This window comes from Carassius carassius, chromosome 41 (assembly GCF_963082965.1).
Source record: "Carassius carassius chromosome 41, fCarCar2.1, whole genome shotgun sequence".
NCBI classification, from domain to species: domain Eukaryota; kingdom Metazoa; phylum Chordata; class Actinopteri; order Cypriniformes; family Cyprinidae; genus Carassius; species Carassius carassius.
Window position 1 is genome coordinate 6,717,567 of NC_081795.1, and position 17,078 is coordinate 6,734,644.

The following is a 17,078-nucleotide window of genomic DNA, read 5'->3' on the forward strand; positions in this document are numbered from 1 at the left end:
GGACTATTTCAAAGTGGAATAGTGTTTTATGGTCAGACGAGTCCAAATTTGACATTCTTGTTGGAAATCACGGACGCCGTGTCCTCCGGGCTAAAGAGGAGGGAGACCTTCCAGCATGTTATCAGCGTTCAGTTCAAAAGCCAGCATCTCTGATGGTATGGGGGTGCATAAGTGCATACGGTATGGGCAGCTTGCATGTTTTGGAAGGCTCTGTGAATGCTGAAAGGTATATAAAGGTTTTAGAGCAACATATGCTTCCCTCCAAACAACGTCTATTTCAGGGAAGGCCTTGTTTATTTCAGCAGGACAATGCAAAACCACATACTGCAGCTATAACAACAGCATGGCTTCGTCGTAGAAGAGTCCGGGTGCTAACCTGGCCTGCCTGCAGTCCAGATCTTTCACCTATAGAGAACATTTGGCGCATCATTAAACGAAAAATACGTCAAAGACGACCACGAACTCTTCAGCAGCTGGAAATCTATATAAGGCAAGAATGGGACCAAAATCCAACAGCAAAACTCCAGCAACTCATAGCCTCAATGCCCAGACGTCTTCAAACTGTTTTGAAAAGAAAAGGAGATGCTACACCATGGTAAACATGCCCCGTCCCAACTATTTTGAGACCTGTAGCAGAAATCAAAATTGAAATGAGCTCATTTTGTGCATAAAATTGTAAACTTTCTCAGTTTAAACATTTGCTATGTTGTCTATGTTCTATTGTGAATAAAATATTGGCTCATGTGATTTGAAAGTCTTTTAGTTTTCATTTTATTAAAATTTAAAAAACGTCCCAACTTTTCCGGAATTCGGGTTGTATTATGTATTCATGTTGGTTATTTTATTATTTTTTAAATATATATTTCTTGCTAAAAAAATAACAGAATTCCCCATTGAGGGAGAGACGATGCGTCGATAACGCTTTGGGAACGCATTCTGCGTGAGTGCGTCTGAAGCATCCATGTCAACTAGTCCAATGGCGAGAGTGAGCGTCAGGAGTGACGTCACGACCAGGAATTGATAAAAACCCCAACCGGAGCAACCGGTGTCAGCTTTCTGTGCCTCAGCAAGCGATCTGTGTCAAACCTGTCTGTCATATTTACTGTTGTCTTGTTCAAAGTTTATATATCATGGCGAAGCAACTATTCAAACCGTGTGCTTCTCCCTGCCCGCGTTATTTAACGGGTGGGGATACACACAAGCTTTGTGTAGTTTGTTTGGGAGTGGAACATGCGTTATCAGCCTTCGAGGAGACTGATTGCCCGCATTGTGAGAAGCTTTTGCTTCGCATACTCCGCTCCCGCTTGTCACTCTTTGATGAGAAGAGCGGCGAGCCTCGCGCTCCTCAGGGTGCAGGACCCGCTTCTGCCGAGGCAGAACGGAGAATGCATTCCTGGGGTTCGCAAGTGGATCTCTCAGCGGGGTTGGAGACGGGTCCGAGGGCTCTTTCTCCTCCCTTACCTGGGAGATCCATAGCTCAAACTCCGGTGTCGGAAGCCCGCCCCGCGGCTTCTTCCGCCCGGGGGGAGAGCTCATTGCTTCATTGCTCTAGCTCCGAGGAGTTAGATGTAACGGGCAGTGAAGGTGACACAATCAGGGGGGAAGAGGATTCGCCATCTCTTTCCCCAGCATATGAGGAGTTGGTTGATGTATTAACACGAGCTGTAGATATGTTACATATATCTTGGCCATCTGATAAACAGAGCGCTCGTCCTAAAAGCAAATTAGACGAGCGTTTTCTGTCTTTTAAAACATCTCCTACATCACGGGGTCTCCCTTTTTTCCCTAATCTTCACAGTGAGCTGTCTAGATCGTGGAATAAGCCATATTCATCACGTCTTTTCAGCCCTCAAGTGCGCATTTATTCTGATATAAGAGGGCTGAAAGAAAATGGTTATGAAGCGATGCCCCGGGCGGAACAGACGCTCGCGAGCTATCTTTCCCCTGGTTCAGCGTCATCTATTAAGAACCCGACTTTGCCCACGAAGCCTTTAAGGATCACATCTAATTTAGTGGGTAAAGCTTACACAGCAGCAGGTCAGGCTGGAGCTTGCCTTCACTCGATGGCTTTGCATAAGGCTTATCAGGCTGAGCTGCTGGGGGAGTTAGATAACAGTGAGGGAGTCAGCCGTGACGAAATTCGCGAACTTCGTCGGGCTACGGATTTATCTCTCAGGGAGACTAAAGAAACAGCACGTGCTATTGGTAGATCTATGGCTGCTTTGGTTTCTACAGAAAGACACCTTTGGCTTAATCTTTCAGATATTAAAGATAAGGATAGATCTTTTCTTTTAGACGCTCCCATTTCTCATGAAGGTCTGTTTGGTGATGCTGTGAATGAAGTGGTTGAAAGATTTCAAGTAAATAAAAAGCAATCTGAAGTTTTTAAAAGTTTTCTCCCTCGCCGATCTAATCCTGATGCTTCTGGGCGTGCAAGGCAGCCCCAGCCTTCATGCTCCTCATATCGTGTTTTTCAAAAAGAGAGTGTTGCGTCTCGCGCTCCTCCTCAAAAATCACGGGGACCGAGCCAGCACTCACAGCCAAAGCAATCTAAGCAGAAGCCGGATCTGAGGACCGTTCTTCTCGCTAAGAAAGCTTCGGCTCAGAAGAAAAGGTCCTGACGCCAAATGGGTCAGACCTGTGAGGGCAGCCCCAATCGAGACGGTGCGGTGTACACCTCAGTATACGGTGCCCGTCCGGTCTCGGTGCTCTCACGGGGCCGTCCTGCCAACCCCGCCACCCTTGGTGCCTCGGGGCGCAGCGGTCTCCAGCGGGTCTCTGGCGCTGTGTCTCTCAGACGCTGCGTCGGGCTCGCTCCCTCTGAGGGGGGTTCAAGAGCAGTTAGCTTGGGTGGTTCCTGTGTTTCGGCTTCAGGTCCCCGCACTAGCTGTTCAAATTACACCAGATGCCAGCCTCGAGAGGCTGGTTCCCTTAGTAGAGTGTCTGACAGAATGGAGAAGTCTGCCGAATATATCTCAATGGGTCCTGCAGATAGTAGAGAAGGGTTACAGAATCCAGTTCGGTTCTCGTCCCCCTCGCTACAACGGGGTGTTGCTCACAGTAGTGCATCCCGAGCAGGCTCTGGTCATGGAGCAAGAAGTGAAATCTCTTTTAGCGAAAAATGCTATAGAGCAGGTGTATCCTCCCGACAGGGCATCGGGTTTTTACAGCCGTTATTTCATTGTTCCAAAAAAGGATGGAGGGCTGCGCCCCATTTTAGATCTTCGTCTGTTGAATCGTACAGTTCAGAAATTAAAATTCAAGATGCTGACACTCAAAGAGATCGTGACTCAAATCAGATCCGAGGACTGGTTCGTCACGATAGACCTAAAAGATGCGTACTTCCATATCTCCATCCTCCCTCAGCACAGGAAGTTCCTAAGGTTTTCCTTCGGGGGGAAAGAATACCAGTATCGGGTACTTCCCTTCGGTCTAGCTCTCTCACCCCGCACATTCACGAAATGCGTAGATGCAGCTCTGGCCCCGCTCAGGCTGCAGGGGAGCTCTTTGTCATCGGGTTACCATCTCGACAGATGCTTCCCTTACCGGCTGGGGAGCGGTAATGGAAGGCCACTCAGCTCAGGGTCTGTGGGAAAGCCATCATCACTCTTGGCACATCAACTGCCTGGAGATGATGGCGGTCTTCAAAGCTTTGAGGCACTTCCTGCCAGACCTGAGGGACCATCATGTGCTGGTCCGCACAGACAATACATCGGTGGTCTCTTACATCAACCGTCAGGGGGGTCTGCGCTCGCGCCCACTCTGCAAATTAGCGCACCAGATCCTCCTGTGGTCCCTGGGGAAATTACGCTCTCTGAGGGCAATGTATATACCAGGGACTCAGAATATTGGAGCAGACACCCTGTCGAGGCAGGTGCTGAGGTCAGGGGAATGGAGGCTTCACCCCGAGGTGGTGGAGCTCATATGGGAATCTTATGGCCAAGCAGAAGTGGATCTGTTTGCGTCTCAGTACACGACGCACTGTCCACTATGGTTCTCCCTTACTCATCCAGCCCCCCTGGGGTTGGACGCTATGGTACAGACGTGGCCGAGGCTACGTCTGTATGCCTTTCCCCCTGTTGCTCTGCTCCCAGGAGTTCTGGAGAGAGTCCGCCAGGACGGAGTAAGTCTACTTCTCGTAGCTCCACACTGGCCGAGTCGAATCTAGTTTGCGGACCTGATTCATCTCCTCGACGGTCCTCCCTTGGAGATCCCGATCAGGAAAGACTTTCTATCTCAGGCCGGGGGCACTATATTTCACCCCCGGCCAGAGATTTGGAAGCTTTGGGTGTGGCCTCTGAGGGGGCGCAACTCATAGAGAGTGGTCTCTCAACTGAGGTTGTGGAGACCATTCTTAGCTCCAGAGCTCCAGCTACAAGGAAACTTTATAAACTCAAATGGAATGTTTTTTCTTCTTGGTGTTACCAACATCAGTGTGACCCCGTCCACTGCTCTGTTGGCTCAGTTCTTGAGTTTTTACAAGACCGCTTCACTTCTGGTCTATGTCCATCCACCTTAAAAGTTTACGTGGCGGCCATTTCGGCTTTCCACGCCCCAGTGGGTGGTGCATCTCTGGGTCGTGACCCTCTTATCTCTCGTTTCCTTCGTGGCACCTTGAGGCTAAGACCTGCAACTCGTACTAGAGTGCCGGCCTGGGACCTGGCTATAGTTTTAGAAGGCCTATCTAGGGCTCCTTTTGAACCCCTCGATTCTGTCTCTGAGAAGTTTCTTTCGTTTAAGACTACTTTTCTCCTTGCTATTTCGTCCCTAAAAAGAGTCGGAGACCTTCAGGCTCTCTCGGTTTTTCCCACCTGCCTTGAATTTGCACCTGGGATGGTCAAAGCATTTCTCTACCCTAAGCAGGGATACGTCCCTAAGGTACCGACCGTTGTTCCGAGACCTATTGTTCTGCAGGCTTTCTGTCCTCCCCTGTTTGCATCATCTGACCAGGAAAAGTCTAACCTCTTGTGCCCGGTGCGAGCATTGGACACTTATGTTCATCGGACTTCTTCTTTTCGGAAATCCGATCAGCTGTTTGTTTGTTTTGGGTCACCTAAGATAGGTCTTCCTGCCACTAAACAGACACTTAGTAAGTGGATAGTTGGGGCTATCCTTCTTGCCTATGAGTCTTCTGACCTACCGTGCCCTTTGGGGGTCAGAGCTCATTCTACTAGGAGTATGGCGGCCTCTAGAGCCTTATTATCTGGGGCCTCTCTTCAGGATGTTTGCGATGCGGCAGGCTGGTCCTCGCCACTCACATTCATCAGGTTTTATAGCCTAGCTAACCGCTGACACCGGTTGCTCCGGTTGGGGTTTTTATCAATTCCTGGTCGTGACGTCACTCCTGACGCTCACTCTCGCCTAGTTGACATGGATGCTTCAGACGCACTCACACAGAATGCGTTCCCAAAGCGTTATCGACGCATCGTCTCGTTCCCTTCTCGCGACGTAACCGAGACGTTACTTAAGTTTTTAAACTATATTCAAACATGCAAACATGAGATAAATATAAACTAAAACACCCTAGTCGGGACACCGGTATCAAATTCATGGTTAAGTTTTTCAACAGGTTGGTCTTATCAACGCTCTGCAGTTTCTGAGAGTGACATTTAATGTAGTTTAGCATTGTTGAATTACATAAAACTTTGACTGTTTTACCACCTCAGTCAATCTAACACTTTGACTAAAAGTGTTTTATGTGAACTCCACATGTACCGACAAGTGCTTCTCATGGAATCTTTCTGTCTCCTCGTCATGTCCGCAGTTATTATGAGTGACGACATTGGCTCGGATTTTCACCCCGCCGCTGTCACCTCCTGATGAGAAGCAGCACTTTTAAATAATCAAAGCTTCATGCTGGTCCTTTTCCCTAAAATTTGGCACAATTTCTCTCTCCCACCAATTCAACCATGCTTTAAACCCTCTGTACAGAGGTAGAAAAGAGCACAGAAGAGTAATAACCCATGAAAGCTTCACACTGTGATAGACACTAAAGTATCCATGTGGGCTGAATTCCACATGGCTCACCTTGGGCAGCACACAACTAGCCTTTCATGGCTGAAAATATCATTTTCTTTTTGTCTCTTCACTGCCTTTTTTATAGATCATGGCTTTTAACTCTACCTTTCTATTCTTTCCTGTCTTATAACACTTTCAGGTGCACACTCTCTTTCCTCTGTTCTGTTTCTCTTTCCTCATGCAAGAGCTTCCACTGTCCTCTCTGTAAAAACAAATCCTGCTGAAGCTGAAAGCACCCACAGCTAGAATCTTTTAGTCTTTCATGTCCTCTGAATAATTCACAAATATTCTCTGAATAAATCACTCTCTTTAAAGTCAGGAGTTTGTTTTATGCTCTCCACCATTTTAGAACAATTTAGTTGTTTGTTAAAACAGAGAGGCAGAAAGAGAGAGGTCATTCTGCATAAATTGACTGTCTATACAGGAATTCATGTTAGCCTGATGGCGTTTAGTGACTTTAATAAGTAGAAGACAGACAGATTAAAAGGATTTCAGAGATGCAGCATGCTTGCACATTCACTGTGGGACTGGGAAATCTAATTGTTCTCAATTATTTGTTTTATTCTGCTCCTGCAAGGTTTTGTGATCTGGATTCTGTACAAAATATGAGCCAAGCATAACCATAGCTGAAATTGCACTAAATAAAGTATCAAGAGCTATAGATTACAATTTAGCACCAGGGATACATGGCTACTTTTGAATATTCAGTGCTTATTTTTGCAGAGCTTTTTGTTTTAGTCATAAGTGTTGTCTTTTGACAAAAATATCCTTTAAATATAGTTACCAATTCATCAACTGCATCTCATTTTTAGCTGATAAACACATTTGGTAACACTTTAAATTAGGGATTAATTCCTAATGTAAACTAGTTGCTTGTTATCATGCATATTACTAGAATATTGTCTTTTTATTAGTACTTATAAAACACATATTAATGCTTTATTCTGTATGACCATATTTTAAATCACTTTATCATACCCCATACCTAAACGTAACAACTACCTTACTAATGTAAAAAAATATATAATAATAATAATAATACATTTATTTATCACAAATCAAATAAATATTCATGATAATAAATTAAAGTAAATAAATAAATGCAATTTTAGCAGCCATTTCTCCAGTCTTCAGTGTCACATGATCCTTCAGAAATCATTCTAATATGACGATTTGATGCTCAAGAAACATTTCTTATTACTATCAATGGTAAAAATAGTTGTGCTGCTTAATATTTTTGTGGAAAACGTGTTTTTCAAACATGTTTTCAAAGTTAGAAAGTTCTAAAGAAGCATAAAATAAAATAATAAAATTTAATAAAATAAAATTTTTGTAACATTATGAATGTCTTTTCAGTCTTTTGATGTGTCCTTGTTAAATATAAGTATTAATGAAGAAAATATATATAATAATCTTACTGATCTAAAACAGTTGATCGGTAGTGTATTTGTCTGTAAATTTGTTGACGAGGCGCTAGAGACACAGCTGCATAGATAAATGCTGAAATGAATCGATTACATGTTCTTCGGACGCATTGAGCTCACGGTTATCTATCATGGTCTATTATTCTCTGTGCCTGCTGCTTTTCAAGACAAGATAGTCTTTCATCTTCTTTATTCTTAATAATCTTCAATAGTAAATGTGTGTGATTACTGTGTAATGTTCGTTAGATATCCAATCTGTCTTTATCACAATCTGAAATGATTCTAGTGTGTTTCATGTGAGCCTGAACAAAGAGTACCTAATTGTCTGAGGGATAGTAATAGCAAATCTTCACAGATTGTCATGATTTGCTTTTCTTCAGGTTTTTTTTTTTTGCTATCAATAAAACAGGCAGAAAACCCTCCACTGCTAAATTAGAGAACATGGTGAGTTTTTTTCTTTTCTTTTTTTTTCACAAAGCGATATATGGGTAAGCCTGTAATTTGGCTTAGTAGTGGATTGGATTTCTGATTTAGCTGAAGCTTTTTTGTGTTGTTGGCCCGTGAGCCTTGTTTCGATTCCACACACAAACAGAATCAGATCGCCGCTGTAGTTGGCTGGTGCAGGGGTGGCCTGGGACTTTTTTTTTGTTTTGTTCACTTTTTATTCCTAATGGTCAGAGGTAATGCTGTTTTTGAGGATGGCAGGCACTGGAAATACACTTAAAGCACTTAAAATTGTCTTGTGCTGTCTATGAATGTAGAAGCAATGTAGTAAAATATTCTTTCATACTGAGAGTTTCATGTGGAGGTTAAGATGTTGTAAATAACATAAGATTATGTGCCAGAAACCTTTTTAATGCAAGTTAAGACAAATGAGCCTATGTCAACATCTATGGCAGTATATATCAAACGTTTGGGGTCAGTAAGATTTTTAAAATGTTTTTAAAATGTTTCTGGAAGGATGCATTTATTTAATCAAAAATACAGGAAAAACAATAATGTTGTGAAATATATTTGCAATATAAATAAATGTTTTCTATTTGAATATATTTTAAAATGTGATTTATCTTTAGACATCTTAGATGAATTTTCAGCAGCCTTTACTCTGTCACATGATCCTTCAGAAATCATTTTAATATGCTGCTAAAGACATATTGTTATTATACATTTTGTTGCATTACTCATTTCATTTCATTTGTATTTATTTTAAATAATGTACATTTTTTTATTCTACAATCAACAGAAACTGAAAATGAAAAGAACAGCATTTATTTGAAACTAATATTTTGTAACAATGCAAATGTCGTTTTTGTTGTTGTTGATTTTCTTCTTTTTTTGGTCACTTCTGAGACATATATATATATAATTCATTCATTCATTTAAAATGTTAATAAAGCAGATCTTTGATGGAAATAAAAACAAATTCAGGAATTGTGATATTGTTGAAGAAAGTAGTACAGATTTGCACTTTCAATAAGAAATTGGATTTCTTATTGTTCAGGCTGACATTAAACAACACATGCATTTCTAGAAATATGATAAAAACAATATGGATTTCTAAAGAATGTAACACAGTGTAAGCACGCATAAACCCACAAGTGCAGAAGATGAAGGACTTATCTCATCTCAAAGAACAGCTGGCACTGGGATTAATATACCATCATGAACCTCCAAACCCCCGTGACACACAAAGAAACACTCAAACACGTTTCACAGTCACTCCAGGTGAAGAGGTCTTAGAGCAGCTCTTCTAAAGTATGTAAAAGAATTTGTCTGTGGCTTGCCAAGTAGGTGGTTCTCTGTGGCGGTCCACATTGATTTATTCTTCATTTGTCAAACACAGGTTTTTTTATTTATTTATTTTTTTGTCTTTTCCCACAAAGGAATGGGTTATAGAGAAAGCAGTATAACATAATGAAGTATTCAATTACTGCAACAAAGAGTTATGTTTTACATTGGAGTCACATCAGCTAGCTCTCTCACACACACTCTCTCTCTAAAAGCAAGACCTCACAAATTAAAGTCATGCATCACTCCTGCTCATTGTTTTTAACAGCACAGACGGTCTTTTCTCAACAGTGTCTTGGAGAACATAGAAATACTCCCTCAAGAAGCATCAAGCACACAAGCGAACAGTCCTTTTGTGCATACTTAACTTTAGTTCTTGCATATAACAAACCTCAGTACTCAAGACACTGATAGAGCTGTCTTTAGATGTTTATGCAGTTAAATCGGGTGTGTTGTCGTTTGGTTAGCTAGTTGGATAAACATGTTGACAGTTGAAACGTTGAAACTGTTGCCTTCTTGTTACTACAACTGGTTCTGAAGAGAAGGAATGTAGAAGAAGACAGTTTATGTTAAAGGAATAGTTCATCCAATAATGAAAACTTATAGAATTATAGCATTTGATAACTTGCTCACCTATGAATCCTTTGCAGTGAATTGGCGCCATCACTATGAGAGTCCAAATAGACGATAAAAGCATTACAATAAGTACTCCACACCACTCCAGTCAATCAGTTAACGTCTCATGAAATGACAAGTTGTGTTTGTAAGAAACAAATTCATTATGTTTTTTAATTCAAACTAGTTTGCCCGGCTAAAAAATATGAGCCATTTATTCATAATATTACTTTCTTTAGTGGAAAAGTTATCTTGTCTGAATCAGAAGCGATGGAATTTTCACTGAAGAAAGTGATATTATTTTTTATGGTATTTTGGCAAGAAGCGAGGGAGTATTTACGTTCATGTACTTATGTAAAGTTACTCACCTTTGTTAATGCTTAGCCGGCCAAAACCCAAGTCCAGTTCTGCTGCGTTAAAGCTTTGTGTAAAACTCCAGGAGCATGATTAAATTTCCCTCCTTTTGACTTCATTTTCCCATTTTACTGGCTTCAGAAGACAAGTCGTATTATGACTCCAAAACAAATTACAGCATATCTTCTGTGGCCTGAATGAATATTTACACTCTCTGAAGGGATCGTTTTTAATTTAATTTCTGTATATGTCCTGCAGATCTGTTTTGATGCGTGCTGCAGTTTGGACCGATCTTAAGGATGATCGGATGACTTAAGAGTGCACTGTGTGAGAGTACAAATTCATTGATTATCTGTTTGACGCCATGCCAGATTTATTATTCTTTTGCAAATTAGAGACCGCGTTTGCAGTGAGTTTTCATATTCACAATCAATTAAATGGTACGGGAAGAAGTGTTTTTAAGTCAAAGAGATATCAGTCGTTGATCTGTTTGGTTTTGCTTTAATCATGAGTTTGATCTTCTGATGAGATCCATTAGACAGGCAAATTCATTACAAATACATTTTTCCCCTTGTTTTGCTCAATTTGGAGAAAAACTTGGTACCAATCTATGGCCAGTTGCTCCAAAGTCTCTTAGATTGCAGATTTTGTTGTTTACTAATGAAATGATATGTTTAATGTAATTTTATATTACTATAATGGCAGTCCAGATTAATGTGGGCTAAGGAATCTATTTTGTTTATATTTTTAGGGGGGTTCTATTTTAGAGAGAAATATGCATGCTTTATATAATCACTCCCATGGTAACATCCCATGATCTCACTTTAAAAAGTGCTTGCTTTAAAAATCATCACATTGAATAAAGGATGCAGACAATGTACGATCATTTGCAGATGCTTAAACTAAACTAGATAATATTTTTAATAAAAGCAATGCTAATCTTGTCAATGAAATGATTGATGAAAATCTTTACTGTTTTTTTTTCCGTTATCAACATTAAAGGCACTTTTGACAGTAATTAAAAACTGTTGGAGCTGTAAGAGCGGAACCCTGGTAAACTGATTAAAATCGCTTTACTCGTGAGTTGATTAGTTCAGTCAAATGCGTATTATGCAAATGATATTAATCAGTTGCACCTACAACACAAGCATAGTATTCATTTTGCACAGACAATGAAGCTAATACACAGCTCTAGATGTGTCAGTCACATTGCAATATTGTAAACAGTCTCTAATTTTTTTTTTTAGGGTTAGGTGACAATACTTATAATTACTGTTTTCATGACATGTATTTTACCAAACTTACCTGTCTAATACATGTCGAAGTTAACATGTTTTTACAGTATTCAATTAATTTAATTTATTTTGCACATAGTTGCCAACTAAAATAGTTTAAAACAAGTTAAACACTTAAATCATTCGGATAAAATTAACTAAATTTAAAGCATACTTTTGTCAAAGGACAAAAACTAGGATGAAAACTTAAGAACATTGAATGTATTTATTCAATGCATGTTTGGATTATTTAATATTCACTTTAATATTCAATAAATATTTATGTTTATAATGATGAGTAACTGGAGTGCCTTAATTTATTCAGAAATGTATAGTGAAATAAAATCTGGACATGTTGATCTTTATTTTGAGGTAAAGGGAAAAACTCCAGGTGCTTAAAATGATGCTTCACAATTCTTGATGAATGAAACCTTTAGAGACATACTGTATCACTTTTCTAAACATTGCTGGTTGCTGCTATCAAATGCATAGGGAAAGAGACATGTTGAAAGAAGTGGAGTTGATCACTTCAGACAGTGAAGTAACGAATGATTGGTGGCGATCAGACCTCCTGAGATGAATCTGTGAATATGACAGCTAATCAATTTGTGTTTCATTTCATATCAATGCTTAGGCCATTTGCAGTAAAACAGCAAATGAAAAGCTGTCACACATGCACACTGTGCTCAAAAGGAGCTCTAGGAGGATGAGAGACCATCGCAGATGTTGCTGAATTGAACTGTGGCCTGTTGAACTTTCACTGTCTTTCGGTCTGGAGTTATTAAGGGCTTGGCTCTTCTGTAAAGCTCTTCTCGACTGCTAGAAGTGGCTCTCCACTGACTGAGAGCAAGACACTCTTTGACACTGTTGCTATGAATTTAACGCCAGTGTCTGTGAAACATTAAACATCACACTTTTGAGATATAGGGCAGTTTGTTGTAACCGTTCCACTGTGACTTTGTGTTCGTAGACGGTCCTCGGCCCTCGCAGAAAGAGATCGCCTCCCTCAGAGCATTCATGCTGCTCTTCCTCAAACAGCTCATACTGAAGGTGAGCAGCATTTAATGTGATCACATATTGTGTAACTGGATAATATTTAGCATGTGCATACAGATAATAATACAAATATAATGATTTGACATCTGTCCTCAATCTTACCACCCTTGAAAGCATATTAACTATAGTTTAACTGTAGTCCGTAGCGAGATAAATACTTATAATATCAGCCATTTCAGAAACATATCTGCAGGAAAAGAACTGAATTTTACAGAAATCATGAAAAATGTTAATGAGATATGATATCATAATGTATGTACCCATGCTCATCAATATACTGTATATATTAAAATACATTTTGGAAGTTGAAATGTCCTGTTCAATATAATTTTTTTTTTAAATAAATATTTTCTAATTGTTTTATTGTAATTGTATAAAATAATTATCAAAACATTTATATCGAGTAGGACAAATTATAATTAATAATGATTCATATTTTATTTTATTATTATTTTATTTTATTTTGGTAAGGCAAAAAATCAGCTGGGAAGTTGGAATGTCAAGCTCAATACAAAACAATATACAAAACAAATGTTCTTTTATCAAGTATTTTTTATTGTTTTAATTACAATGAATAGTTAGTCATTTATGTTTGCAATATTTTTGCTCAAATACATTTGGAAAGCTGATATATCCTGCTCAATATAAAACTTCTTTTTTAAAACAAGATAAAATAAAATTCATTTTTGTCTTAATAATGTTTTCTTATTATTTAAATTTAAATGAAGAATTACGAATTATTGTTTACATTCGTTGTTGTTTTAAAATAGTTGAAATAAATTTAAGAAATAATTTATATATATTCGATACATACATTTTAAAAAAATATATATTTTTTTTTTTTAGATCACACTGTAAGGCATTGTTATATGAAGAAGTGAAGGCTATGTTACAGGACCTGAGATATAACCTTGCTGTAAAAGATTTAACCACTGAATGATAGAGTGAATTTAATTTTAATTGTGTGCCTGTCACAAATACACATGTATTGATTTGTCAAAGTATAGAGAACAAGAGCTCTGGGGCTGTTGCTTTGGCAGGTTTTCGCTCTCATTCACCAGTCCCAGCTGTTTACAATTTTCTAACAAGACCGTAGGAAAATGTGTATACTTGTTCAGACCAGTGCTAACAAATCACAAAATCTGTCAGGTAGCCAAGGCACGAGCAAACAACAATTAGCTCTCAAGCTGCCTGTGCTCTTGCAGTAATGGGAAACGTGTGCATTCATCAGCACCACTACAACCAGACATTTCACGCTGCTTTCCTAATAATAAGAGACAGCTTTTAAAAGTCAGGACCCAAATTTGCTGTGAACAGTAATTTGAGCAAACACAAACAGCCTCAATGAATTTGAAATAACTGATATTTTGTGTTATCTTCTTTTTTCTATTTAGGTTTCATAGTCTGTCAGCATGCGGATGTCAGTAGCAGCTTATAAGTGCAGCTGGGGGTTTAGCAACAGCATATTGCAAGAGTAGCATTGTTCAGTGTTTTCTTATTTTTATTATATTCATCAGGACCGAGGTGTTAAAGAAGATGAGCTTCAAAGTATTCTCAACTACCTGCTGACCATGCATGAGGTGAGTCTTCACCTAATACAGTTTCCCATCAGCAGACCATTTGAATCTGACACATTTCTATTTTTACAAGATTTATAATTTTCTTTTAGGTTTCTAAATGGGCCCAGTTTTATTCCCCTTTAAGTCATTATATTATTATTCATTTGGGCCAGGTAGTAAATAAAAATCAACCCCCAAAAACAGAAACATATAAATTATGTCATGTTATGTTATGTTCTTTTGGAGTTCAAGTTAATCAAAGAATTAAAAAAAAGGGAAAAAAAAGGAAATATGAGTTTTCAAAATTGATAGTAATTAGAAATATTTATTGAGCAGCAAATCAGTATATTAGAATTATTTCTGAAAGATCATGAATAATGCCTTCTGAAATTTCAGCCTTGACATCACATGAAAAAAAGAACAAGAAAGTGGGTATTTTAATTTGTAATAATATTTTTCAATATTACTGTTAATTTTACATTTTTCAGTCACTAATTTTTTTTCTTTACATATACCCTTTATTTAGTAGTTGTCATGCTTTACTAGCATTCTAAAATTTAGAAAATATTCCCAATTAAAGAATATCTGGGCCTTGGAGTTGAATTGAATTGAGCACAGGGTTCCATTAAATGCTTATGTGTTTTACTCTGTTCAGGATGAGAACCTCCACGATGTTCTTCAGCTGCTGGTGGCTCTCATGTCTGAGCACTCTGCCTCCATGATTCCTGCATTTGACAAGAGGAACGGCATCCGGTGAGATCTTAGTTCACTCCACCCTCTTACTCCACACACGTACAGTCAAATTTCATTATTTTTCATCTAGTCTCTGATGATGGAGTTTGCCTACATGCTCAAATCATGAATTATTCATGAGATTCGACATAGGAATTGCAATTATATTTCCATATTTATTTATTTTTTTCTGACAAGCAGGATAAAGCTCACAACAGCCATGTCAAGCTAATGAAATATAGATGGATTTGATAGAGTTATTTGCTATTTTGAAGTTTTGGGTTTGGCTAAAAATATCTGATGAACAGCTTCATGGTGTTTTACACAATGCCATTTCCTCTCTAGTATTACGTATTATTGTCTGCCAGTTTCTCATGTTTTAGCAGCAGACACATGATGAACTGAAAAAAAAAAAGTTTCCCAGTGGTTCTCTGTTTTTCACATGAAATTTAGTGAACTAAATTAAGATTATTTATTTTTTTTGGTTTTAATTTCATTTCATTTCTTTTCAGGGTGGTGTACAAACTACTGGCTTCCAAGAGTGAAAGTATCCAAGTTCAGGCTCTGAAAGTTCTGGCATATTTCCTCAAACACTTAGGCCACAAGTGAGTGCATCTATTCTTCTCTTTCCTTTTTTTTTCTCATGTGTATCCGACAAGGTGAAATCTGTGCTTGCATAAGGACAGTGTCCTCATCAGTAATGTGTTTATTAAATTTTAAAGCTATTTTTTACTATTTGAAGTAGTCTCTATTTGGCTCCAAGGCTGTTGGTACCTATAGTGAGAAACTGTAATCTACCCAGAAGCCTTTTTTTAACTAGTGAATAAATAAAAAAACAATACAAACAGCATATTGTGAAATATTAGAATTTAAAATGACTGTTTTGGATTGTTATGGATGCAAACCAAAAGATAGTACCATTATTCATTTAAAACATTAATTCATCTGGCATCAGTGCAAAAACAGCTTCACATTATGTAAAACATAAGACTCAAAAAAAAAACTCTGGATTCTGACTGAAGGAGCCAGATAGCTGATAAACACACATATGACACCGTGTCATTTGTATGTACTAAGCTGTGACGTTGCTCAGCAACCATAATCAACTTTTCTTTGCTTTATGTTCTGTATTTTGCATTACATAACGTTTCTATGTTGCCCTCACATGTAAATAATGTAAACTATTCCTGACCACTGATGGCAGCATATGTACCTCGGCCAGCTCTTCTGGAATTTGCCGCTGGCTCTGATGTCTCTATAGCGGTTAAACATGAGATATCATTTTTCTTTGTGTAATTCAAACGGGCAGTCTTTGGTCTCATTAATTAACTATTTTTTCCAGAGCAAATTGTTTTGGATGAGGGCAAAATCCCGTCACGTTATATTTAACAAAACTTAAATGCTGTATATTAGAACGTTACCTTTGTACTTTTGAATGAATTGCCTAGCAAGTATTATGATGGCTGTTGTTGTTTATTAAATATTATTATTCAATAAATGATATTTTATATAAATAATAGTAATGTTCAATAATAGTATTTAGTATTGGGAAATGGTGTGTGTGTGTTCCTGATGGTGATTAGTTACATTGTAAAGCTAATGTTTTATTGTGAATATGAGATTGAGCTGAAGAATGAATGCTGTGTCAAATGCAGGTAATCACACTCACTAAAGTGAGCTTTTAAAACAGTAATACAATACATTTTCAATTAAGCAACTCAACGTTTCTTCGTTACGAGTTCTAAATTTAAATTTTTGAATTAGTAACGGAGGCTTTTAAACTGTCAACTTGAGATATGAATCTGTGCTGAGAGGAAGTAGTTTTACACAAAAGAGGGTTTTTAAAGACACTTCATTGTTGTATCTTATGTATTTACATACACATGCCGTCGACTGTTGTTTAAATGCAATGTTACACTCATAGCACACTGTGATTACCTACTGCCGAATCACATCCATGCCGATATACAGTACAGCCATATTGCACTGCTGCATGTGTGATATTGCTTGTATATATGCATGTGTGTGTGTGTGTGTGTGTGTGTGTGAGGGTAAGTGCATACAGTATGTAAAGCCGTTTCCATTAAATTAACACTTAGGAGAATATAAAGGCCATCTGAACTGTTTTTAGAGCTTTACAAGCACAATGACATTTGCAGACTTGTACCGCTGTTAGCCTAGAGTGCACATAAAATCAATATTAGCTTTTTGTCATCATTAGTGTATCCATCGCTGAGTGGTTACCATCCTGTATGCTC

At 38.5% G+C, this 17,078-nt stretch overlaps 1 protein-coding gene across 1 annotated transcript in view; it reads left to right on the forward strand.

The window, feature by feature from the left end:
* Positions 1 to 17,078, forward strand: part of nbeab (neurobeachin b) — a 257,230-nt gene that overhangs the window by 77,476 nt on the left and 162,676 nt on the right. The window contains exons 14-17 of the mRNA XM_059534202.1: positions 12,444 to 12,523; positions 14,047 to 14,109; positions 14,744 to 14,841; positions 15,333 to 15,425. Of these exons, the coding sequence (XP_059390185.1) occupies positions 12,444 to 12,523; positions 14,047 to 14,109; positions 14,744 to 14,841; positions 15,333 to 15,425 (334 nt within the window). The remainder of the gene's footprint in view (positions 1 to 12,443; positions 12,524 to 14,046; positions 14,110 to 14,743; positions 14,842 to 15,332; positions 15,426 to 17,078) is intronic.